At 41.8% G+C, this 27,318-nt stretch overlaps 1 protein-coding gene across 1 annotated transcript; it reads left to right on the top strand.

Moving 5' to 3' along the window:
- The first annotated feature begins 2,232 nt into the window (after positions 1 to 2,232).
- LOC119863342 (glycerol-3-phosphate dehydrogenase 1-like protein) lies at positions 2,233 to 27,318 on the top strand. Its single transcript, XM_038421667.2, has 8 exons — positions 2,233 to 2,659; positions 11,910 to 12,087; positions 15,518 to 15,658; positions 16,508 to 16,646; positions 18,744 to 18,856; positions 20,625 to 20,858; positions 23,642 to 23,748; positions 27,015 to 27,318. Exons 1-8 carry the CDS (start codon positions 2,619 to 2,621, stop codon positions 27,109 to 27,111), a joined length of 1,050 nt encoding a protein of 349 aa, XP_038277595.1. The 5' UTR covers positions 2,233 to 2,618; the 3' UTR covers positions 27,112 to 27,318.

Raw genomic sequence — 27,318 nt, forward strand, 5'->3', positions numbered from 1 at the left:
ACACAGAAGAGTAGACAGTCCCTCCCCTGAAGGCCTTTGAGTCTAATAGACACGATGGACACAGGATGGGGAGAGGGAACATACAAGCAGACTGAACAATGTGATGGCAGCAAATATTTAGGTCCACAATGTGTCCCAACATTGGGGTATGTGGGTTAGTTAGGAGGGGATAAACTAAATGGAAAGACAAGGGAAGGGAGAAGGATGAAGGGGACAGGGCAAGTGAGAAGAGGGAGGGGAGAATGATCTGTGCTGCAGGCATGGAGTAAAGCTGAAGTGAAGAGACTGAAAGGCAGGGGGCAGGAGGGAGTAGGAGCAAACATCCAGGGTATGTCTACATACTAGTAGTGGGAGGGAGGTGTAATTCCTAGCATGAGTAGTCATACGTACCTTACCTCTGCTCAAGCTAGTGCCTAAAAATAGCCGTGTGGCTGTGGCAACACAGGAAACAGCTTGGACTAGCTACCCAAGTACAATCCCACCCAACCTCCTGGGTACATACTTGGGCAGCTAAGCTAGCCTGAGCCACTGACTGTGCTGCTGTGGCCACACGGCTATTGTTAGGTGCTAGCTCAAGCAGAGCTGGTGCATGTGTGGCTGCCTGCGCTGGGAATTACACCTCCCAGGTGCTGTGTAGGTGTATTCCCAGTCAGCCCAGAACGGAGAACATGCACGGGGCCTCGACAATACAGTAATAATAGTGTCACACACCTGTGTATATGAAAGGGTGGCCATGTGTCAGGGACACCCCCTGGTCAGTTTTGCAAAGTCTAGAGTTTGTCCTGGCTTGTAACCCCAAAAAGACACAAGTCACCTGAAGGAGGCACCAGCCATTTGAACTGGTGACCCTGACAGCTGGGCTGGCTGAGCATATGTGTACCTCACAGACCACCCACAGGCCTGTCAGATGTTGGCAGCCTGTCTTCCCTCTGTGAGTCATTGTGGCAGCCCTCCTCAGCACACAGAGCCAGAAACTCACTGACTCAGGACCCTGCTGCAAAGGCAGTATATGCTGTCACATAGTGAGCAAGCCCGCAGTCCCCTGCACTACCGGGAAGCACAGGATTGTGGCAGAACACTGGGAAATATGAAAAGTCATGGAGAAGAGAGAGAGAGAGAGAGAGAGAGAGAGAGAGAGGATGAAGCAGAGAGCTTGCAGGAGTAAGCGAATGACAAAGCACGTGAGGGGGAGACAGGTGGGTGCAGGAGGTTTGAGAGGTTACTGCGTGGCAATTTTAGGCAAGGTCACAGGTGGTCATGACAATAAAGGCACTATTGGGTAGACTAGGAGACTTGTTCTGGATTCTTGCGCTCTGCCACTGCCTCAGCATGCCCAATCTTCAACAAGTCACCGAATTGTTTGGTGCCTCAGTTTCCCCTACCTATAAAATGAAGATAACACTGACCCACTGTATAATAGGGGTTACAAGACTAAGGCGTTGTTTACATGCGAAAGTTTTCTGGCATAATTTAAGGTATGAATTTAAACAGTTTTACCAGTGGGTGGTCTTAGTCTAATATAACAGTGGCTTTTCTTGGTTTCGCTTACCTTGCTTGGGAAGGGATTTATGCTAACAGTAAAAAAGCCACTCTTATCCAGGAGTATGTCCCCACGGCGGCTTATAGGGATATAGCTCTCCATGTATAACTATAGTGGGAGACCCTTCCTGTTTAGACAAGGCCTGTCTTAAGGGATGGCTCTTCTAGAGGGCTTTCTGCCCCTGCCTAAGAGCCCTATTGGGATCCAGGAAGTGGGTGGGCGAAGCCCATCCACTGCTAAAGGATCCCCCCCAGCCTAAGAGGGGGGTCCACAGGACCTGGAAAGCCAAATAATTACAGGGGACAACTAAGGAACAACAGGGACAGGGGTGTCCCCTGCCTAAGAGAGGCTATAGGCATGCAAAGAAAGGGTGTTATAAATACTTCGCAGCGGGGTTGCAGCTGATGGTCCCAGGCTATTATAACACCGTCTTCTGCCCTTCGCCTGGGCTTTACGGCGCCTCTTGTCCTGTCTATGCCATTTCGGGTGGTCGCTTCAGCGCCTGCACATATCGGGGCTCGGGGAGGCGGATTTTTTTATCCCTGGATTTTGTTTCACGTAAGCCCGTGAGAACCGTGCTTTGGTGGCACATTGTGGATGTGGGGTAGCAAAAGATGTTCAGCAATGAAAGGGTTAAGCAGGGAGGTTCTCTCCCCCCCCCCCCCCGGGTGGGTAGCCCAAGGCACCTGCTTTGCACAGAGGCGTTTTGAGCTTGTGACAGTTGCCTTCACCCAGCCCCTGCCTTTCCCTCCCTTCCCGCCCAGCCCCGGGGACAAAGGTAGGAGCCACCTCGGCAGTACACCGCCCTGTCACTCACTGGCACCTGCTCTCTCCCATTGGTCTCCAGAGGCAGCGTATTTCTGCTGACAGCCGGGGGAGCAGCCGGCGAGCGGGATCTCAGGGCGCAGGCGGGACCGGCTCTTTGGGGAGTGTTCAAACCCCCCTCCCCCGGCCACACACACCGACAGGCGGAAGATTGAGCAACTCGGAGGCACCAAGCTGCTGCTGCTGCTGCTGCGCAACTGGTTTTCTAGTCGGTGACACGCGCCAGCCACGGCCCCAGGGCGCGTGAGCCACCATGCCTCCTCTGAAAGTCTGCATCGTGGGGTCTGGAAACTGGTGAGTGCCCCGCCTGGAGCCCGGGACCTGCGGCGGGGCTGCGCTGGGCTCTAGCTTTGCGCGGAGACCTTGGTGCTGTCCGTAGTGCTCAGCTGGGCTCTGTCCCTTGGGGTTGGAAGGGAGAGGGGATTGCAACGCCGGGGTAGCTGAGAGCTCCTCTCTCTTCCTTGGAGGGGCGTGGGCCGAGGAGCAGAGATGTCAATGCTTGAGGGAAAGGAGGACTTGTGGCCCCTTAGAGACTAACACATTTATGAGAGCATAAGCTTTCGTGAGCTGCAGCTCACTTCATCGGATGCATTCGGTGGAAAAAACAGAGGGGAGATTGATACACACACACAGAGAACATGGAACAATGGGTTTATCATACACACCCCATTGTTTCATGTTCTCTGTGTGTGTATATCAATCTCCCCTCTGTTTTTGCATCCGATGAAGTGAGCTGTAGCTCAGGAAAGCTTATGCTCTCATAAATTTGTTAGTCTCTGAGGTGCCACAAGTCCTCCTTTTCTTTTTGCGAATACAGACTAACCCGGCTGCTACTCTGAAACCTGTTCAATGCTTGAGACTCATTCCGCTGCAAGAGAGATTGTGTCTTATTAGCTGGAGTCTGGGGGAGGGGAGAGGAGGAGAGGGGGCAAGGAGCTCAGTCTTTTACAGCCAGGCTGCAGCAATGCAAGGAACTCAGGCCCTTCTCCCAGGCAATCCGCAGCCAGCTCCTGCCTCCCACTTCCGACTCCCCTTCTCAGGGAGCAGAAGCGAATGATTGTGTTTTTACACAAAACCTAGCAATTTTAGTCACCACAAAAAAGTGGCACCCGAGATGGTTTTATTGGGGTGTATGTACTGGCCGGCAGCATTTTTAAGCAATTTCTACCTTTGCAAAACCACCTACTGCCCCGCCCCAAGCTAATGTGAGTCTGGATTAACTCCACTGAAGTCAGTGCAGCTAGTCCCGAAGCAGAAGCCTGTAGCAGAGCAGAATTTGGGTGTATTTAAAAGTCTGCGAACTACCAGTTATACTGTGAGGCAATGGGGTTTCGAGATGACATTGAGGATTGCACATAACCTGAGCATTGGTTGGAAAGAAGCACATACACACACAGGGGCCTGATCCTTTGACAGGCCGAGTTCACCCTGAGAGGTGCTGAACACTCCTAATAGCTACTACAGACAGTGAGTGAAGGGGGTACTCAGGACTTTACAACAGGTTCTTAGCATCTCCCAGCCTGGAACCCCAGAGCCCTTGAAGTCAGTTAAATATTTGGGTTGGGGGGAAAAACGAATTTAGGATTGGGCTGTAAATGCCAGAAAAAGATATGCAAAGAAAACCAGATGACTTCAGTTGTTTCAGGTTTTAATCATCTAAGGTCTTGTTTGTCACACCATTATACTTTAGGCATGATTTTTAATCTGATAGTGTCCCTTTAACTAAGCTAGGCCACTTCTCAAGCAGGCTCCTCCTGGAATGTGTCTATTGATAGGAAAGCCAGGAACCTGTGGTCCTAAAATATTCCTAGTGAACTGTACAAGATCATTGGTCTTGCTTGGCTAAGAGCTCTGTGCATCTATTAGTTTTGTTACTTTTTCTACCTGGTCCCCCAGCCTGACCTCCTTGTTTGGCTCCTCCACCTGTTAAGTCTCATCTCAGACTGTAAGCTCTATGTGGCAGGGACTTATGTTTGCTAGATTCTGGGTACAGCAAAGAGGGACCCAACCTGGTTGGCCTCTAGGGACTGCTGTAATATAAATGTGAAATAATAATAAGCAATGGGACATAGGCGGAAAGCCTGTGACTAGTGGAAGAAGCTGTTTTTTACCTTTAGTTTTAGGATTTTACAGTTGGGTGCTAGGAGAACCCAATGGTACTCCAGAGGAGAGTTCTTGGAATTCCTACATCAGGGGTACACGCCCATCAGAAGCTGGTGGCTCATGGAAGAGGAACACATGCCGCTAAGAAGGGAGAAAAAACAACAGAAATATGAAACACCAGCTGCTTATTAGTAAGAACTAGCAGCATTTTCATGCATACATCTCAAAGCTTTGCAGAGGTGCATCAGTATGATCCCCGTTTTTTAAGATGGGGAAACTAGGTAGCTACAGAGCTTATATGGCTTGCCCAAGTTCATACAGAGTAAGTGGCAGGATTGGGAACAGAATCCAAGTCAGCGGATAACTCAACCAGTGCCCTCTCTGCTCAACTGTGCTATGAGGGGAAGCATGTCACATGGCAGACACGACTGTGCTATGAGGGGAAGCATGTCACATGGCAGACACATGGCTGCTCCTGTAAAATGCAAACTGAAACCTAAAGGTAGAAAGTGACTACTCTGAGCCTTGTACCTCTTGGGTGGAGAGGCAAGAGGAGGAGGATTCCATGGAGGTCCAGGAGAGTCTGTAGTGTTTTACATGTGCCCCAGTCCCCAGACTGACTGTGAAATAACCTCATGCTCACCCATCTTCACATGTACTCTTCTTTTTGTAACTTTCAGGTAATGAACTGCCACTGAATGCAGATTAAATTTCTCCTGCTTTGATAGGTAGTATTGTTACTTCTGCCTGGAAATTGCAAGTGCATGCAATTTGCTAGAGGGATTGCCAGGTTCTCTACTCTCCCTTTGGCTTTGATAAACAGTTCTTTCTCTCCTCAGTTGAAGGGTTGGGGTTTTTTTGGGGGGGTAATTTCCAGCTATATTCCTCAGTGAATTATTGCAGGGATCCTTATGTCTCCTACTGAAAGAGAACATGAGGGTCCTGATTTTACAGTTATTATACAACACAATACTTCCATTGACTTCAGAATCTGGATCAGCATATGTGCAGAATTGGGCCTCTGTAAGGAATTATTTTCCCTTCTGTCCCCAGTGAGGGAGTTCAGTCTCCCAAAATATGTGCTCAAAATAATGAACTGGTTCTTTACACAGATTTCAAGAAATTTTACACTAAAAAGGGACACAAATTTGAGAGCACGGTTCACAGTGGGGAAAAATGGGGATACACTACTAAGACTCCAGCAATCCCAGAATACCAAGCTGTTCCTGCTAAAAAGATCACAGAGAAATAATGTTTAAATTTTAAATTTAAATCATTAGGTTTCAGAGTAACCATCCTGAGACGAATGGAATTTCAGGGTAGTTCTTCAGAGTTGAGTATTACGATCTGCAGACTTAGTAAGACAGCATTGGATGAGAATTCTGGTCATTATCTTCACAACCATCTTTAAACTGAAAGCTTAAATTTTGCAAAAGCTGATGGTGTCCCCAGAGAAGAGTTGACAGGTGTAGCACCCTATACTGGCACAGTTCAAATCCTGATGGTCAGGTCTGAAATCTGATACCTCTCACTAGCATGTACACTCGTTTTAAAATATTTCTCTGCCTTCCCCAACACTGCTGCTAAAGAACACAGAGTTTCTTCCCTAAGGTCTTGTTTAGACTGGGATTTGAAACCATGTTTTCTGAAGAACAGTGCATGTATATTCAAGTGCAGATCTCTGAACTATTATCTTAATATCCAGTTTGGGCATTAGGGAAAGGAATGTCTCTCCAAGATACACATTATGTAACATCTGTATTTTAATGGAACTCTGTCTCACCCTAGAGATGACAAGTCAGATTTTGAAAAGCGCCTGAGTAACTGAGAAGCTCAAATCCCATTTTCAGTCGATAGGATTTGGGCTCCTAAACACCTAATTCACCTTTGAAAAGGGAACAAGGTGATTTGAAAATTTAACCCCCTGCAGCAAAACAAATTACATTGTGCATTTTAATATCGATATACGTCCCTATCCTTGTACCCCAAGGGAATAACATTGTTGCAGCTCTAACTATGGAGGGCTGCCCAGTGTTAAAATTCCAGCTCCTGGCCTAAGCAACCCAAACCACTATCTGGACACTGAGTTTGCTGCAATTGCATACAATAGGTTTATGTGTGTCACCCTGCCCCTTTATTCACTCTAAATTCTTGTTAGTGTGGTCTATTGCACCAAACCAGACTGGAAGGCAGAAGGCCTCAGTTGCACTCACAGCACTGCCAGGAATGTAGTGGCTTCAGGCAAATCACTTTGTCACTCTGTGCCTCCAATTATCCACCTGTAAAATGGGGTTATTGATATTTACTCACCTTTGTAGCACGCTCGAATATTTATAGAGGAAAATTCCAATGTGCTAAGTATTATCAAAGCATTTTAGGGTTTGGTCCTCAGAGAAGCTGAGCACCACTTGCCTTCAATGGGAGCTGAAGGTTCTTAGCAACCTGCAGGATCAGGCCATCTCATTTCATCCCCCTTCTGGCTCAGAAGGAGAGCAAAAGGTCAGTACGCCTTGTGTGTGCTCCTTACATGAAGGGGCTAGAACTAACACCAGGGCAGCCTTCATTTAACACCATGCCGACACAAAAAGAAAAAGAGTACTTGTGGCACCTTAGAGACTAACAAATTTATTAGAGCATAAGCTTTTATGAGCTACAGCTCACTTCATCGGATGCATTTGATAAATTTGTTAGTCTCTAAGGTGCCACAAGTACTCCTTTTCTTTTTGCGAATACAGACTAACACGGCTGCTACTCTGAAACATGCCCACACAGAGATTTAAAACAGCATTTGCATTTTCCTTTTAAGTATTTTAGCACCTTTCCCAGGAATCCACTGTTCTCCAGAAAGGTGCTGATACGGTTTCATATTTCTGTGAGAATTCAGCCTTAAATGGGTCCTGGGTTTGCTGCCATCATGTGAGTGAATATTGTGCTACCATTCTGCTCTCCCCATTGTTGTGAATCAGAAGGATGTTGAAATGGGCAAGAACATTGCTCTGGAAAGCACTGTGGGTGTTTCTACTTAGAGGAGACCTACTGAAATCAATAGGTCTCTTTCCTCTAAGTTCAGTGAACTTTGGATTTTGCTTTCCTTCTGGACTATAAGAGCAGAGTATGACTGAACAGCATGGCATGCACACTTCTGTGTGTGTGTGATACAAATCTCCCAGTGGTTCTTTGGATTGTTTAAGCCAGAAGCTGGGTGGCTTAGGGAAGTTGCAGCTGGTGGAAACACATTTTGAAGTAGAAAAAAATAATTTTTATTTGGGGGAAAGGGTGTTTTTTGAGCTTGTCAAAGTTGGAACAGCGTTTCTTTAAAATGCAGACATAACAGTGGAATGTTTACTTCTAGCTGACTCATCTTTCCTTCTGTTGCCCTCAAACTAGATATTTAGGTAACAGTTCAGGGATCATTTCTGAGTCTCAGCAAGACAGTTGACACATGACACAAATGTTTCAACAGCTTCTCCCAGCTGCCCAGTGAGTCACAGTGATCCTTATTATGCCAACAGTATCGGAAGCCTTATAGCTGATTTGATTATACAAGTTACCTGCCAAACCAGAGAAGCAATAGGTTTTGTTAGTTAGTAATGGTTCTGCTATTTGTTTAAAAATATAGATTAATTTCTAAATTACAGTAGCTGGGGGCCTGATCCTCCAAGATGCTGAATGCCTTCCACTCTCATTGACTTTAGTAGGAGTTGGGGGTGCTCACTACTTTACAAGTCTGAGCATTTATTAGTAGAGGAACAAGTGTCTATTTAATGTAGAGGGGACACACGCTGTCTCTGTGTGTGTGTGAAATGTTACTTGTCTCTCCTGTAGAAAACCTGGGTAGATTGTTCCAGTTATACCAGTATAATTAAACCTCTATAATTCTGCCAGTACAACCCCATATCTGGACACATTTATTCTGGAATAAGAGTGTTTTTTTCAAGTTTAGCATAAACCACTTTCAGAGTGACATAGGCTAAACTTGAAAAAAACACTCTTATTCTAGAATAAGTGTGGCCATCCCCATGGGGAGTTATACCCATATAACTATAAATTATAGTAGTTCAAAGCCTAGCTCAAACTGGTATAACTTCCCCAGATATCCAAACCTATAGATTATAAATTGCTCAGGGCCGGGGCTGTCTTTTTTTTCTGTGTTTGTACAAAGCCTCACACAATGGGACTTTCATACATGACTGGAATTCCTGGATGCTACTGCAATACAAATTAAAGAGAAAGACACTACTCTAATATTAATGAGTCATCCTGCTCCTCTGGGGATTGACCCTGCTTCTATTGAAGTTACTGGTAGAGTTGTCACTGACTTCAGCCAGAACACTGCCATTCAAAAGTTCTACGGTCCATTAATGCTGAGAGCCAGCACTTGAAGCATAATACTACTATTATTCATCTATCCTGGATGAAATTGTTTTAAGAATTAGCAGGAAAAACTATTTGTTGTTGTTGATTTTTTTATAAATTGGGTTTCTGTCGACCCTTTAACCGGTATCTAATTAAAAAGGACAGCCTTCTATTATCTTTAATAAATTGACCTTTGGAGATTAAATGAGGTAAAATGTTTATGGGGCAGTGTCCCTTGCCTTTGTTTGCGTATGTGAACCTTCCCTGCCATGCTCCTATAGTCTACTAAACACTGGTTTCACAGATAAAGCAATTCTTTCCAAAGGTTGGTTAGTGCTGAACTATGAATTTCAAATAGGTTAGGTAAAATAGAGCACCAGTTTTTGAACTCTTTGTTCATGTGCGAGTCTCCCATTAATTCACAGTGAGAGTCTTTTCCTGCTGACTGCTGAACACTGCCTCAGATTTTTCTAAAATTGCTTATTTAGTAACCTAGATTCCTTTGTGTTCCAGTCTTGTCAGTTTCAAAACTGTGTCCCAGCAGCATCTCAGCACATGAGCTATGAAGGCTCTGCTGGAAAAGCAGTCTCGTTCTCTGAGAGCTGCCGGTCCACCATAAGCTATTAAAAATTTTAAAGAGAGGTTACAGTGTACTATCTTTCAATTTTAAAAAATGAGCTTGGATTGGTTAAAGGCCAGAACAAGCAGTTTCTCTTAACATTTAGTGCTCTTTAGCTGGTAGCTGAAATAATCAGCATCACGTTTTTATACTTAAGTAATTTTAGATTTGCCTTTGTTGGCCTGATTTGCAAAGATGCCAACCATCTCTAGTTCCCATTGAAATCAACAGGAGCTGTGGATGCTCAGTAGCTTTGAAAATCAGGCCAACTTTTTATGTTACAGTAGCACCCAGAGAGGCTCCAGATGAGATCTGGGCCTCTGTATTGTACTTGGTACTGAGTACGCATTTGGTAAGAGACAGTCCCAGCTCCCAAGGGTTTATAAGACCAATGAAGGATGGGAGGGAGGGGAAGAACATTGTTATCCTCATTTTACAGATTGGGAACAGAGAGATTAAATCATTGATCTAGGGTCCCAGAGAAAGTGCATGGCAGAACCAGGAACCCCTGATCTCCAGAGTCCCAGGCCAGTGCCTTAACCACAAAAGCAACCTTTCTCTCCAATGCATAGTCACTGTGTTCTTCCACAAACCATCGCCTTTCTTCGTCTCCCATTCTGATGGGAGGAGCCAAGAACTGAACTATAAATTAGGTATAAATGTAGTATTAAATATGGTAGGCCTCATCTGTTTCACAAAGAGAAGTCTTATTCCCCTTTAATGAAGATTTCCCCCGGAAATTTTTACCTATCTACTTTACATTTGTAAATGGCTTAAAAAAATAAACAATTGCCTTCATTATACAAGGCCTCACAACACCCCCATGGTCTTTGGGTAGCCTGGTATCACTGCATACCTTGGCACCTGTCCTGCGGCCAATACTCAGGCAAAATGCCCATTGACTTCAGTGGGACTTTTGCATGAATAAAGACAGTAAGATAGGGGCCCTTATTCTGTTATTGCTTATTGAGCAAGCTGATTTAAGTCACTACTGTATTTGAGTGAAGGGAGGCAGTTACAACATGGTTCCCCTCTGTCCCAGTTGCAAAGCAGTTATGACTTGTTTGGACACCATCTAATTGGACTTAATTTAACCCTGGATAAACCCAAGGTTTTATCAGTTACAGATAACTTATTCTGTTATTGCTTATTGAGCAAGCTGATTTAAGTCACTACGGTATTTGAGTGAAGGGAGGCAGTTATAACATAGTTTCCCTCTGTCCCAGTTGCAAAGCAGCTATGACTTGTTGTTTGGACACCATCTAATTGGACTTAACCCTGGATAAACCCAAGGTTTTATCAATTACAGATAACTGTTTAATACACAAATTATGGTCTGTTCATGCTTCTAATTGGAGCTGTGTTGTAACTGGGTCAGGGGACAAGAGTATTGTAACCAGATCCTCTGACTCAAAAGTTGTATTTGGACAGGTCCTTAAAAGTCAAAGTAGCCTCAAAATTTTAAGTTCTTTCTTAAAACTTAAAGACCACTAACCAGTATTTTCATGGTCGTCTTCTACAGTTAAATCAAGTTTTTTGTTTAATTTAAATATTTTTCCTGCAGTGTTCATAACTCAGACATGGCAGTATTGTGCTGGTGCATGAGAAAATGAAATCAGGGAAAATGACTAGTCTAATTTCACTGTCTATGCCAGTGGTTCTGAACCTATTTACCATTGTGGGCCACATATGTGTTATGTGGGACGCATCCACACTATCTGTATGGCCATGAGGAGGTCACATGGGCCACAGCTGTGTGCTGATTGGGCTGCTAGCGGGCCGGCCGGCTGCAGGGTGACAACCACTGGTCTAAGCTGACAGAAAAGCAAGTAAATGCACAGCATGAATGATGCAAAGTAAACTAGATGACTTCAGTTGTTTCAGGTTTTAATCATTTAAGGTTTTGTTTGTCACACCGTTAGACTTTAAGAGTGATTTTTAACCTAATAGTGTCCATTTAACTAAGCTAGACCACTGCTCAAGCAGGCCTCTCCTGGAATGTGGCTATTGATAGGAAAGTTTGATACATTTCAGGTAAGATGCACAGACTTCAGTGCATCCAGATTGCTCAGCAGCATCTTCTCACTTGAGTTACTCTACATTTTTTTTTTTAAGAAACAAAAAATATTATTCGAAGTTCTAAATTAAAAACAAGATGTAACATGCTACATCATGTTTATGTTTACTCTGGATTTCTGGCCACATCTGTATTTTACTTGGTATCCATTTTCTGTATATCTCTAGTGGGTATTTTCTTGAGGGAGGGAAGAGCCTTGTGTTGGGCTTAATTAGCATATAAACATGGCCATAGTTTCTGTAATGCAGGCCTTTCAATAAGGTAGGAGTATTTTGCTCAATGCAGTTTGTGCTCCCAGTTGGAACTAAGGTTACTCAACTTTCCTAAGGAGATTGTTTCAAAACGAATATACAGAATCCTGTCTCTAAGTATTTTACTTTTTTATACAGGGGATCTGCTATTGCAAAAATTATTGGCAAAAATATCCAGAAGTCTAACAGGTTTGATCCTGTTGTGAAGATGTGGGTCTTTGAAGAAATCATAAATGGGAGGAAACTCACAGAGATCATAAACAAAGATCATGAAAATGTGAAGTATCTTCCAGGACAAACATTACCTAAAAATGTGGTAAGTTGGCTAAACAACAGAAATGTTCTTTCAAAGCTTTAGGACTGATGGTGGGACCACACTGAGAATTTCACAATCCCTGGTTTGCTTTTAAAAAATACCTTAAAGTGGATTTAACACTAGAAAGAGGTGATAGGTTGACTCAGGGGAAGCTAAAGTTCTTTGTTTAGACCTTAATTCTTAAAATGGAATCCCTGTTGTTTGGATCATTTACAATTAGTCATTAAAGTATGAATTAGAGGGACTTTAATCCTGCTTTAACTGCAGACCTTATCTGGGGATTTACTATCTCATCCTACATACACATGCCAAGCATTAAGATTACTTACATCTCTTTTCCGCCCAACTTACTCTAACATTTGCATTACTTCTGAATTTGACCCACTGTTTGCATTGCTTACCAATGTTTCATCTAAAGGACATACAACTTCAGAACAAACCAGCTATATTTGTGTTTTTGTACACAAAGCCCCAGATCCTGCCCAGCTGTAAGTCAGGACATCTCCATAGCATTTATAGAGAGATGCTGATTTACACCAGCAGAGTATGTGGCCCATAGCGTCCACCCTAAACAAAATTAAGGTTGTTTTAACTCCCCCTCCCTTTCTAACTAAAAGTTCAATAAAAAAGCTAACAGCTCTGGAATATAACAGCATGAATAGCATTGCTGTGATTATGTGTGTGATTGCAGAATAGAAAAACTGAGGCACTTTAATTGGTAATGCAATAAAATCTACCAAAAGCAAAAAACTATAACTTTTACAGCCATTCGAAATGTGTGATCATACTAGATAATTTATAGCTTCATAAACTTAAAGAAACATGATCATTCTTGATTATTTATAGCTACTTAATTTAAAGCAAGCAGGGTGACATTTTATTTGTTCAGGAGCTTGCTATTTGGTCCTGTTTTGGAAAGTAAAGAAACTAGCACAGCCTTTACAGAGTAGCTTTTAATTCATGCAAACAGAATTTAACATGCTGCAAATGAGTGGCCTCCTTGCTTAGAGTAGTTAATTTTTCTAAATTTAGTATTGTAATAGCATGTTTGCACTCCCATGACTTGAAATTGACATAGGTGGATGTCACCTCCTTGGTCCAACCCCAAGCAAGATATGAACAACCTTGATTATTTTTACAACAATGTAACAGGAGAAAAAGCCAGTTTTTTATTCCTATACCTGTAGCAGACTCACCTTAAAACCTGACCTACATTAAAAAGTGTACCAGCTAAACCAGCCTTTTTCCAGCACAGCTTGGCAGGTGTCCATGCTTAATTTAGTCTTTTATTGACAAAACCTTCCACTTTTTCCAGCATAGTTATTCTCCTTTTTGGAGGAACATAAGCCCCTGCTGGTATAGTTCTATCAGCACAGTGGCAGTGTTGATGCACAACCTGTACCATATAAGCAGTCCTCCACTTGCATTCCCATAATGCAACATACATTCCCTTCATACATACAACATACATTCTCTGGCAGCACTTTTGAACTCCACTGCCCAGGGATCACAGTGACTGGAAGTCACGCTTGCTTCTAAATGCCTTGGACTGCCTTCGCAGCCACATCTCTTCCTGTTATCTGCTAACTTTTTGCTGAAATCACGGCTCCTTGCTTTTGGTCTCATGCTGCCTGCTGGTCCAAGCTGGAGGTGCTAGATTTCCTTGAACTGTGGGGAGAGGAGTGTGTGCAGGCTACTTTGCTCCTGCAGGAAGATGCTATAATCAGCAGGGACCCTGTCACCTCCACTGGAGACACTTCACATCCTGGGGTTTTCTCAAAAAGAAAAGGAGTACTTGTGGCACCTTAGAGACTAACAAATTTATTAGAGCATAAGCTTTCGTGAGCTACAGCTCACTTCATCGGATGCATTTGGTGGAAAAAACAGTTTTTTCTGTTTTTTCCACCAAATGCATCCGATGAAGTGAGCTGTAGCTCACGAAAGCTTATGCTCTAATAAATTTGTTAGTCTCTAAGGTGCCACAAGTACTCCTTTTCTTTTTGAGAATACAGACTAACACGGCTGCTACTCTGAATCCTGGGGTTTGTATCACACCCATCACTGTAGAATTTAAACAATGAGTAGCTCTTCACTGCTTAGGTCATAAGTATCCCGCTTCATCTTAGCTGGATAATGCTATTGGAGAAGTGTGCATGAACAATTTGCTAGAAAGGTGTGTTTTAATTAGTTAAAAATCAGTCCTGTTTTTGATGGCTCACTTCATTCCAATATGCTCGATGACAGAGTGGAATTCCCCATTCACATTGGTCTAATTGGGTAAGGCCAAAAAGAAAAGGAATACTTGTGGCATCTTAGAGACTAACAAATTTATTAGAGCATAAGCTTTCGTGAGCTACAGCTCACTTCATCTGTAGCTCACGAAAGCTTATGCTCTAATAAATTTGTTAGTCTCTAAGGTGCCACAAGTACTCCTTTTCTTTTTGCGAATACAGACTAACACGGCTGCTACTCTGAAACCTGGGTTAGGCCAGTTATTTTAAAAGAATGGGAAACCTTGGCTTTGAAGGAGCTGATGCGGAGAGCTGCAGTTTGTTTAGCTATTGACCTGAAAGTGCTGTTTGATTTATGCTCAGCTCATACTATGGCACAGATGAAGGGCCCCAATCTTAGGGGAATATGTTCTCTTATTATTATCAATAAAGCTACTGGCAGCTGTGGCAGAGTGAAATTCAGCTGCTAGCTTCCTTATAAGCCTGGTTTTGTTGTTAATTCCAACTGGAATGGTTTACGCTTGGGACAGGGTAGGGCTTGCCAGGTCCTTGGAGTGTTTGTGTTAATTTTTTGCAAATACTAGGCCAAATCACTATTTCCTGCAGTAAATCCTGTTTGGGCAGGATAACTATAAGGATCCTCTGGCAGAGTTTCTCCTTGATCATTCCATCAAGATGAGAGGAGTAACCCACATGGGGTAAGCTATGGGGTCTGCCCACAAACCCTGCAGATCCCCATAGATCTTGAGGCATTCACAGGTGACCAGAGTCATCTGCGGAGAGACCCTATGGCTCCACACCCTATGGCTCCAATGTAACTGTATTACCAGGGTTACTTGGCTGCCTTTAAGAACTGCATTAAAAGGGCCTTCCCTGCTCTGAGGGGCACTTGAGAAGGTAATGCAGCTGTAGGGTATATTATATTTCCCAGATCATCTCCACAGGGCTAGTATGGGACACTGGTTTAAGAAGTTAGGATATGCTGCCTTCATGGACATTTTGATCTGGAATACAATAACTGATTGCATTAAAGGTGAACACTCTGTTGTAGCATTAATTAGTTTAAGGATTCCTTTATTTTTAGTTAATGGATTCCTATTTTAATGTTCTTCTGTGACGGATTAGGTGTACAATTATTTTGTAAGTATGTTAACTCATGGTATGAGGGATGGTTAATTTTTTCCTCACTTTCATTTTAGGTGGCTGTAGCAGATGTTGTTGAAGCATCGGCTGGGGCAGATATTTTCATCTTTGTTATACCCCATCAATTCATTACACGAATTTGTGACCAGATTGTTGGTCACATAAAACCTGGAGCATTTGGCATTTCACTGATCAAGGTAATTTGTGATCTCCACAATCAATCTGTATGCAGTGAAGTAATAAGTATGCATTATGGAAAACCTGGGGCTAGAAATGCCAAAGAGCTACAGCTTTAAAGCCTTAATGCTCTATTCCATGTACTCTCCCCTTCCAGGGCTGATTCTGAAAGCACAAAAACATGGACAACAACATTTATAGCTGGTTTTACAGAGTTAAAATGATTTGCAATTGGAATCAGGGCAGCTAAAAAGCTAAAGAAGCCAGAGACATTGTAATCTGAAAAGGAAAAAAAAAATTTAGGAGGTTTTTAAAACTTGCAGTTTGCCTCCAGCTTTGATTCTACTGCTCTTTCTTTCCAATTGTTATAGAAAATGTCTCATTTAAAACATGAATTGAAGGAAATAAAATTAAAATTTCAGACTTACAATTCTACAACTGTTGCCTTTTCCCTCCCTTTTAAGATTCTCCTGCAAACAGCAACATAAGAAGAGGGAAAGCATAATGCACCTTGCCTTATTTCTTTATATAAAACAAAACTGGGGCTGGGCTGTTTCCACTTTCATAGAATAGGTGTTACGTTTAAATCTTGCCTAGGACATTTAAAAACATATTATATGAAAACTTAATGATTTTACAACTATGGGAAATTTAACATATAAAGAAAAAGCATCCTCACCATAGAGTAAAATCTTGTGACATACTGTGGCACTGGTCTAAGTCCTTTCATTTAAAGGTTTCCCACTAACATCATAGGGAGAACTGCCTGCAGAGGGATTACTGCATGAGGCCTACATTTCACACTCTGATGCTCTGTCACCCGTGTTTCTTTTCTAATGACTTGAATTTGAATGTTATCGTTTAACCAGGGGGTTGACGAGGGTGCTGAAGGCTTGAAGCTCATATCAGACATCATTCGAGAGAAACTGAAGATAGAAGTCAGCGTGCTTATGGGGGCCAATATAGCCAGTGAAGTGGCTGATGAGAAGTTCTGTGAAACCACCATTGGTAATTGTCATTCAGGGGGAGTTACAGTCAAGAGCTCTGATTGGTTCTACCACAAATATTAATTTCTACTTCTAGCAATCCCTAGTGGAGGAATAAGACAGCATCTAAAGATAACAACAGAGTATAATGTGTAATTGAAACATGGAAGCCTTTGAAGGGTTTCTGAACAGTTTTATGTATACACCATGTGTTTAGCTCTGAACCCCCTTCCCTTAAAGGAATGGCCACATTTCCAACAATTCCAGTGGAAACAGGATAAGACTCAAACTACTGCACGTGCTAGTAGATGCAGCTATTAGCTAATCTCGTCCATTAAAAATTAGGCTCAATTCTTCTCCTACATGAGTTAATGGGAGACTCCTAGTAATGTCAAAGAGATTATGTCAAGTCCTTCAGCAGCTGACATACTACAAGGGAAGTGCAACCAGCCCCACAAACCCTCCCTCACCCCTAGTTTAAATTTCTCAACCCTCCCACCTCTTTGTAACTGAAATTTGTATCACTTATTCTCTCTCTCTCTCTCTCTCTCTCTCACATGCACACAATGCTTCTTACCTAAGCACAAACTGTTTCAGTGGTCTCTCTACCTTTACCTTTTTACAGTAGCTTAAAATCTGTTGTGAAAATTAAAAATGCAACTTCAATTTATTGCAGCTTGATTGGCTGTTTCAGATTGTATGTGCAAATTTCAAACTGCTCATTCCTGTGCAATGTTAATAGTGAAAACTATACCAACTTGGCAACTTTTGCTCTCTGAGGAGGCTATTAGACATCAGTATGAACATTAGCTGAGCAATATTGTTGCAGTAGATCTTTCTGAAGGCTTGGAGGTGAGTTCAGCACCTTTGCCTAAGTTTTAATGATGGTTGTGAGGTTCAAAGGAGTTTGCCTCTTTGTTCTCATGCCCTTCCTCGAAGTGTTTTTGCCACTTCTGTTTGAGAGAGAGAACATCTAGAAGAGCTATCTTTGCTGCTAGACAGGCCAGAGATTGGCACTTCAGAGAAACAACGCATTTCCACATGCCCAACTCGCCTACAGAGTGAGGGATCCAAATCAGGCTTCTGAGCTAGAGCTAGTGCTGAGCTAGAGCACTAATCCCAGGGCTGCAGGACGGAAGCAGTTCAGGTTTGCTCTGATATTTAACAGCATAGGGCCTAATTGTCAGAGGTGCCGAGCACCCAGAAGTCCCACTGGAATGGGAACTGCTGTTGCTCAGCCCACTGAACGTCAGGGCCACATCGCTCTTACGAAAACAAAGGCCAACACAATTTTCCAAAAGCCAGGTAAAGCCTCATTCAAAGATCCCCACACAGCTTTCCCAGTAGCACTGCCACATCCCCTCCTCCATACGAAAGGACAGTGTTTTAATAGTCTGATACATGACCTCAGTATGGCTGTAACACCACTTTTCCTCACAGCGCCAATATTGAACACCTCAGTCTGTGGATCCTCCTATAAGTGGGAATGCATTTGGTGTTATGAGAAACTTGTCCCAGTGGGTTAGCAATACTTAGCAGTGATGCTGTTTTACATTTTCAAAGCAATGTGCAAACATGAATTGATCCTGACACCACCCTGCTAATAGGTTAAGTGACTTGGCCATACCCAAACTGTGAGTCAACAGCTGAGCCAGGATTAGAGCTAAGGAGTTTAACTCAACCCAGTGCTCAAGCTGTAGTAGCCCTGGGGCAGGGCTGTGTGAGGTGATGGCATATTTGCGTCAATCAGTGCTTTCACTGTAAGGGACTATAAACGTACACTAGAAAACAGCACTTGGAAAGGTTTGGAATTATACAGACTAACCACGCCTGTTGGGCAGAGATGGATGTTGGGGCTATCTACCTGTAACAGCCTGACGTTATTGGACACATGTTTTGCTAATGCATTTTGACTTGTGTGGTTATACTGGCTGCTAGCTGTAAGAACTGGTATTGGTTCACAAATCCCCCTTTAATAAAGTCTAGTTATACAGATTACAAAACCTAACCCTTCCCTCAGAGTCATCCCCCTACTTCAGTATCTTATAAACATACACATTTTGACCACCCTGTAACTTGTGTAACAAAGAATGTGTAACTCCCATCCTTCCTTCCACAGGGTGCAAAAATGAAAAGGATGGGCAGATCTTTAAAGAATTAATGCAGACCCCAAATTTCAGGATTACCGTGGTGGATGACTGTGATACAGTGGAGATCTGTGGAGCCTTAAAAGTTAGTGATGCCAAACCAAATAATTGTTTTTTTAGGGCCAAATTCTACCCTCGCATGTCTCGTTTCAAGATTCCCTGTCTAGTGGTGGCTCTGCCACTAAGCTGTTAGATAGCCTTGAGCAAATCATATGGGAATATTTATGTGCCTCATAAGTGTGTTGAGGAATGATTGTTTGTAAAGCATTTCAGAACAAATTATACAAATGCTTTCCTTGTTGTAGGTATGCATGCTTCTGAGAGCAGAATTTGATCCTCAATACTTCCTTGTCTAGGTAGATTGTAAGCTCTTAGTGGTAGGAATTCCTAGCATGTGTATATGCAGCACCTAGCAATGTTACCCTGATCTTATTTGGTGCCTCAGGGTAATATAATCATAATAGACTATCATTCAAACTACAATTAGATATACAACTTAAGTTAGATTTCTTTAACAAAGAGTTGTTTGTTTTTTTTTAAAAAAGAGGTGGCAAAAGGATTGATAGTCCTCTTTAAGCAAATGTTTTCTTTCCAAAGTTCAAGTAATAACTTACAAGGAAGTAACAGACTGTAACCTCTGTGGGGCAGGAACCATGTCTCCCAGTGGTTTTGTAACACATTCAGAATTATGCATTCGATGCATCCGATGAAGTGAGCTATAGCTCACGAAAGCTTATGCTCAAATAAATTTGTTAGTCTCTAAGGTGCCACAAGTCCTCCTTTTCTTTTGGGGAATACAGACTAACACGGCTGCTACTCTGAAACCTGAATTCAGGATTAGTGGCACTCTAATCCTGATTGGGACCTCTGCATTAAATTGCAATGTAAATGAGAAATGATACTGAAGTTGAAGCCTGTTCCAAGCAGCACTTGAGTTTGCTTTGAAACACATTGAAAATGCACTCCAGCGTACAGCGCAGTCATGTATATTCTTATCATTCAACTTATTCTGCCAAAAGCATTGTTGGCTTGAACTGAATCGGTGTGTGGTTTACCTACAAGTAAATTAGTTATTTATAGACACAAACATGTATCCCAGGCAGTTTTCAGCCACAGTGGAGTATTTTTTGTATAGAAATAGCCCAGTCCTCGCTCCTACTGAAATGAGAATTTCAGCAGTAATGGTGCAGAGAGCAAAACTGAGGCATGAGCATTTCTGGGACTTCAAACTTAAAGGTAGCCACACTAACACCTACTACTACAACCTATAGTGAACTACACTGTCTGAATACAAAGTGTGGGATATTTTTGATTAAGTATTTGATTAGGATGCCCGATGAACCTCTTTTAAACTTTTGTAAGGAGAGCAAAATGTTCCTGTAGGCATAGGCCAAGTTTGATCTAAAGAAGAATGAGCTCCTGCAACCAATGCCTGTTTATGGAGGTAGAAACCGAGGCTAGGCAAAGATTCAATTAAAGGTAAGAACAGAAGGGTCACTGGATCCCTACACCAACCTGGCAACAAGGGGAAAAAAAGTATTCCATATGCATTATATGGGCCAAATGTTTAACACATTGCCCTTCATTTTGCACCCAGAAATAATTATGGGAACATTTTTTTAGGCCTTAGAAGTCCAACTAGTGGACATTTGGGAGCAATTAGACATTTAATTAGACACTACATGAAGTATGCTCACAATTATTTGGAATTGGAATACCTGAGAGCACTCAGGTAAAAACAGATTTACTTACTGTGTTCACTTACAGTTAGCATATGCTACCAAAGAACTGCATGTCTTATCTAACTTGGTTTCCTTCTCTCTTTTGCACCTTTTCCATAAAACTAATTTTAGAATATAGTAGCAGTGGGAGCTGGATTCTGCGATGGATTGAACTTTGGTGATAATACTAAAGCAGCAGTCATTCGTTTGGGCCTCATGGAGATGGTAGCCTTTGCAAAGCTGTTCTGCAGGGGTCCAGTATCAATAGCTACTTTTCTGGAGAGCTGCGGCATTGCTGATCTAATCACTACATGCTACGGGGGACGCAACAGGAAAGTAGCGGAAACCTTTGTGCAGACAGGAAAAGTAAGAAGCATTTTTGAGGCATCATAAGCGCATGTGTTAATAAATTGTGTTTTACACACAAAGTCATCTTCCTGATGAAAGGATAACACTGGCTCTAAGAGAGGAGGGTTCAGAAGTGACTCTTAGTCTTTGCAGTTGGCAAGGAGAGTATTTCAGGGAATGGTGTAGCACATATTATTCCAAGCACTTCCCAAGAGTTGAAAGCTTTGGGCTGAACAAAGATGGACTAAACTAAATTGGAAGGGGAGAGAATAGTATCCCACAATTCTAGAATAAAGTGAAAATCCTCTTCCTGCTTGGGACAGCACATCCAGTGCTGCTTCCTTCTGCTTTTAAAAACAAACGGTTATATAATATGGACTGTATGCCTCAGCCATGGCTTAGGAACCCGAGAAAGAATCTGTTCAAGCCTCCCACTACCTTCTGTTCATTAATCATTTGGCCTATAACAAAAGTACAAGGCAGGCATGGGCTGCAGTTTAATTACTGGATTCTTTTGTCTAACATTTTCATAGATTCATAGATACTAAGGTCAGAAGGGACCATTCTGATCATCTAGTCTGACCTCCTGCACAGCGCAGGCCACAGAATCTCACCCACCCACTCCTATGAAAAACCTCACCCATGTCTGAGCTATTGAAGTCCTTAAATCATGGTTTAAAGACTTCAAGGAGCAGAGAAGCCTCCCTCAAGTCAACCATGCCCCATGCTACAGAGGAAGGCGAAAAACCTCCGGGGCCTCTCCAATCTGCCCTGGAGGAAAATTCCTTCCCGACCCCAAATATGGCAATCAGCTAAACCCTGAGCATATGGGCAAGATTCACCAGCCACATACTACAGAAAATTCTTTCCTGGGTAACTCAGATCCCATCCATCTAATATCCCATCTCAGGGGATTTGGCCTATTTACCCTGAATATTTAAAGATCAATTACTTACCAAAATCCCATTATCCCATCATACCATCTCCTCCATAAACTTATCAAGTAGAATCTTAAAACCAGATAGATCTTTTGCCCCCACTGCTTCCCTTGGAAGGCTATTCCAAAACTTCACTCCTCTGATGGTTAAAAACCTTCGTCTGATTTCAAGTCTAAACTTCGTGGTGGCCAGTTTATACCCATTTGTTCTTGTGTCCACATTGGTGCTGAGCTGAAATAATTCCTCTCCCTCTCCTGTATTTATCCCTCTGATATATTTATAGAGAGCAATCATATCTCCCCTCAACCTTCTTTTAGTTAGGCTAAACAAGCCAAGCTCCTTAAGTCTCCTTTCATAAGACATTTTTTCCATTCCTCGGATTATCCTAGTAGCCCTTCTCTGTACCTGCTCCAGCTTGAATTCATCCTTTTTAAACATGGGAGACCAGAACTGCACACAGTATTCTAGGTGAGGTCTCACCAGTGCCTTGTATAACGGTACTAAAACCTCCTTATCCCTACTGGAAATGCCTCTCCTGATGCATCCCAAAACCGCATTAGCTTTTTTCACAGCCATATCACATTGGCAGCTCATAGTCATCCTATGATCAACTAATACTCCAAGGTCCTTCTCCTCTTCCGTTACTTCTAATTGATGCGTCCCCAATTTATAACTAAAATTCTTGTTATTAATCCCTAAATGCATAACCTTACACTTCTCACTATTAAATTTCATCCTATTACTATTATTCCAGTTTACAAGGTCATCCAGATCCTCCTGTATACTATCCCAATCCTTCTCCGAATTGGCAATACCTCCCAGTTTTGTATCATCTGCAAACTTTATTAGCACACTCCCACTTTTTGTGCCAAGGTCAGTAATAAAAAGATTAAATAAGATTGGTCCCAAAACCGATCCCTGAGGAACTCCACTGGTAACCTCCCTCCAATCTGACAGTTCTCCTTTCAGTAGGACCCGTTGCAGTCTCCCCTTTAACCAATTCCTTATCCACCTTTTGATGTTCATATTGATCCCCATCTTCTCCAATTTAACTAATAATTCCCCATGTGGCACGGTATCAAATGCCTTACTGAAATCTAGGTAAATTAGATCCACTGCATTTCCTTTATCTAAAAAATCTGTTACCTTTTCAAAAAAGGAGATTAGGTTGGTTTGGCACGATCTACCTTTTGTAAAACCATGTTGTATTTTGTCCCATTTACCATTGACTTCAATGTCCTTAACTAATTTCTCCTTCAAAATTTTTTCCAGGACCTTGCATACTACAGATGTCAAACTAACTGGCCTGTAGTTACCCAGATCACTTTTTTTTCCTTTCTTAAAAATTAGGAACTATATTAGCAATTCTCCAATCATTCGGTACTACTCCTGAGTTTACAGATTCATTAAAAATTCTTGCTAATGGGCTTGCAATTTCAGGTGCCAATTCTTTTAATATTCTTGGATGAAGATTATTTGGGCCCCCCGATTTAGTCCCATTAAGCTGTTTCAGTTTCACTTCTACCTCAGATATGGTAATATCTACCTCTATATCCTCATTCCCATTTGTCATGCTACCATTATCCCTAAGATCCTCTTTAGCCTTATTAAAGACTGAGGCAAAGTAATTGTTTAGATATTGGGCCATGCCTAGATTATCTTTAACCTCCACTCCATCCTCAGTGTTAAGCGGCCCCACTTCTTCTTTCTTAGTTTTCTTCTTATTTATATGGCTATAGAACTTTTTACTATTGGTTTTAATTCCCTTTGCAAGGTCCAACTCAGAAGCCTTCTACTTGAAACACTGTTCTGTTATACACCTTCCTTTTATTCTGTTTGTGAGATCGCTCTCATTTCTTCTAGTCAATTGAGGAGCTGGAAAAAGAGATGCTGAATGGACAAAAGCTACAAGGTCCTCAGACTTCAGCTGAAGTCTATAAGATGCTGAAACTGAAAAACATGGTTCATAAGTAAGTAGTTTGATTTTTTTGAATATCAAGTTGACAAACTTATTATGAACAAAAGTTATTAGTTCACAACTGTTTAAAAAGGTCTTTATGAAACAAGTATATAGTCTGTCCATGTCCATAAAGGACAGGTGTCCACATCAAGGCACCATCACTGTTCACATTAGCCTGCATGCTTATTGGCAGTATCAACAAAACAGGCCAAAGGCTGAATGGTATGCAGAATGAACTACTTCACCTAGCAATGGTCCTTTCCAAAAAAAGGAAAGTTTGAGATGCAGTGATGGGGCAGCCTGGGTACCTGGTCTGTAGATAAATAAGATTTCATGCTCTGCTATCACTTTACACCTTTCATCGATACTAGCTACATTATGAACTTTAACTAGTGCCTTCCCTTAGTATGCTATACAGGATAATCTTTTTAAACTAAGACTGCTTGTGTGCTGAAAAATTTCTATGCACTAGGAGCATTTTAGTGGCACAAAGGGATGCTATTGGAGTACAGAGCCATTTAAACAGTTTCCTTAATGATCTGAAAAATCAAAAAGGAATCCTACAGAAAGTGGAAACAAGGATAAATTGCTAAGGAGTACAAAAGAACAGTGTAAGTGTGTATGGACAATGAGAAAGGATAAGGCATAAAATGAGTTATCTAGCAAGGGTCATAAAAGGCAAGAAGTTCTTTAAATACACTAGGATCAAGAGAAAGATGAAGGAAAGTGTAGGCCCTTTATTTAGATGGGAAGAAGAGCTAATAACTGATGACATCAAGAAGGCTGAGGTGGTTAATGCCTATTGGACTACAGTCTTCACTAAAAAGGTTAATGACCAGATACTCAAAGTATTAACAAGGGGAAGGAAAAAAAAAACAGTCCAAAACAGGGAAAACAGGTTAGATTAGAGAATATTTAAATAAGAGGTATTCAAGTCAGCAAGGATTGATGAAATTCATCCTACAGTACTTAACGAACCAGCTGAAGCAATCTTGGAACCAACAGCAATTATCTTTGAGTATTCATGGAGGACTGGTGAGGTCTCGGAGGACTGGAGCAGGATAAACTTAGTATCTATCTTTAAAAAGGGGAACAAAGAGGACCTGGGAAATTATAGATCAGTCAGATTAACATTGATACCAAAATACTAGAACAAATTATTAGACAGTTTGTAAAGGATAATAGGTTTATAAGGAATAGCCAGCATAGATTTGTCAAGAACAAATCATAACAAACTAACCTCACCTCCTTCTTTGACAGGGATACTGGCCTAGTGGATGGGGAAGGAAGCAGTAGATGTGATACCTTGATTTTAGGAAGGCTTTTGATATAATCTCACATGACATTCTCAAACAATTTGGGAGAAAATGGTCTAGATGAAATTACTGTGGAGGTGGGTGCACAGTGTGTTGAAAGACCATGCTCAGAGAGGAGTGATCAAGTATTCGTTGTCAGTCTGGAAGGGCATATCTAGTGGGGTCCCGCAGTGCTCAATCCTGAGCCTGGAATTATTCAATTTTTTAGTTGGGTGGGGTTGCAAACACTTTGGAGGATAGGATTAGAATTCAGAATAACTGACCAATTAGAGAACTGGTCTGAAATCAACAAGATAAAATTCAATAAAGGCAAGTGCAGAATACTTCACATATGAAGAGAAAATGCAGATGCGCAACTACACAATGGGGACTAAATGGCCAGGTATAGTATTAGTGAAAAAGATCTGGGGGTTATCATGGATCTCAAATTGAGTATGAGTCAACAATGTGATGCAGTTTCAAAAAAGGCTAATATTCTGGGGTATATTAACAGGAGCGTCATATATAAAACATGGGAGGTAATTGTCCTGCTACACTTGGCACTGGTGAGGCCTCAGCTGGAGTAGTGTGTCCAATTCTGGGTGCCACACTTTAAGAAACATGTGGACAATTTGGAGACAGAGTCAATAGGAGAGCAACAAATATGATAAAGGGTTTAGAAAACCTGATTTAGGAGGACAGGTTAAAAAAATGGGCATGTTTAGTCTTGAGAAGAGAAGACTTAAGTCTTCCAATATGTGAAGGGCTGTTATAAAGAGCACTGATCAATTCTTCTACATGTCCTTGCAGGTAGGACAAGAAGTAATGGGCTGACTCTGCAGCCAGGGAGCTTTAGGTCAGATATTAGGAAAACCTTTTTAGCTATAAAAAGATAGTTAAGCTCTGGAATAGGCATCCAAGGTAGGCTGTGGAATCCCCATCATAGCAAGTTTTTAAGAACAGGTGGACAATCACCTGTCGGATGGTCTAGGTTTACTTGGTCCTGCCTCAGCCCAAGAGACTTGCTGACACCTCAAAGTCTATTCAAGCCCCACATTTTTATGATTCTATATATGCACTTGAGATTACAAATGAAAACATTTGAATTAAAATTAGGCTTTGCCTCTGTTTCAACTTGCACAATGAAAATAGATGAGTCTTTCAGGTTCTCTTACATTATCACACAGCTGCAGTATTTAGGATGGAAGCACTAAGGATGCATTTAAAAAACCTCATCCATTAGAATTGTAATAATTATGGAAAAACTTCTATTGGGTTTAGATTTCATAAAAGCTTGTTTTGACAGAACCTATAATTGACCAGTGCCCCTTGAATGATATTCTAAATTATACACTTAGTTTCAAATCAATTCCATTCTCTCATTCTTGACTGTACAAATATCTGACTTAAAAGGCAATCAGTAAAAGGAAAAAATTCTTTGTTTTTTTATGCTAAGTAAGAAAAACCATGCGAGGTTCAGTTCTGCATGGTTTTACCTTAGAAATATCAGGAATATCACTTCTTGTCTTTCCTGGAAGACTCCTTGGGAGGAGTAGGGAGCAAAAGGGAGAGCTTTCCAAGTCCTTAATTGAAAGCACGGGTTGTTCAGTTTTTTCCATACATCTTTCTCCCACCTGTTTGTCAGGCATTAATGTTAAATAGGCATACACCTTCCCTGCCTCAAGATAAACAGTAACATCCTTTTCTCTCAATTGGGCCAGTTTCATTCTCTTTGTACTTGATGTCTTAATCCTACAACTAGCTCTCCAGTTATCCAGACAATCTCTGGAAAAAACAAAAGGAAATTGTGAAAGGAGGAGGAAAAAAGCAGAATGAAAACTCTGCAAACTTTGTTTTACATCCTAAAGCAGAAAAAGGCGGCACTTTTTCCACAGCCCCCATTTTCATAGGTGTCAAGAATATTGAAGCTGTTTGCATAAAGTAAACTTTCAAAATCACTTTAATTTCATTCTTCTTTTAGGTTTCCATTGTTCTCCACTGTCTACCAGATCTGCTATGAGGGTAGATTGGTCCAGGAATTCATCTCTTGTCTACAGAATCATCCACAACACATATAAGAATTTCATGTGGCTCATCCGGATGTGCATTCATCTCTTCTGGGCTTCTCTCTGCTTGGTAGTAAATAAAAGCAGCCAAATAAGTCACGTGGCACATAACTATTCTTGTAAAGGCAATGTAGACATTTTTTTTTGTACAGTCAGCCTGAATATTTCAGTATCTCCAAGGAAGTAGGATGGATACAGGATTTAAAATACTTAATATGG

This window comes from Dermochelys coriacea, chromosome 11 (genome assembly GCF_009764565.3).
Source record: "Dermochelys coriacea isolate rDerCor1 chromosome 11, rDerCor1.pri.v4, whole genome shotgun sequence".
NCBI lineage: Eukaryota > Metazoa > Chordata > Testudines > Dermochelyidae > Dermochelys > Dermochelys coriacea.

Excerpts from the sequence above, each read along its gene's own strand:
- LOC119863342 (XM_038421667.2), top strand. The coding sequence starts at position 2,619 with ATGCCTCCTCTGAAAGTCTGCATCGTGGGGTCTGGAAACTG. Across the intron at positions 15,659-16,507 it reads TTGGCATTTCACTGATCAAG|GGGGTTGACGAGGGTGCTGA; the intron begins GTAATTTGTGAT and ends TCGTTTAACCAG. Across the intron at positions 18,857-20,624 it reads AGATCTGTGGAGCCTTAAAA|AATATAGTAGCAGTGGGAGC; the intron begins GTTAGTGATGCC and ends AACTAATTTTAG.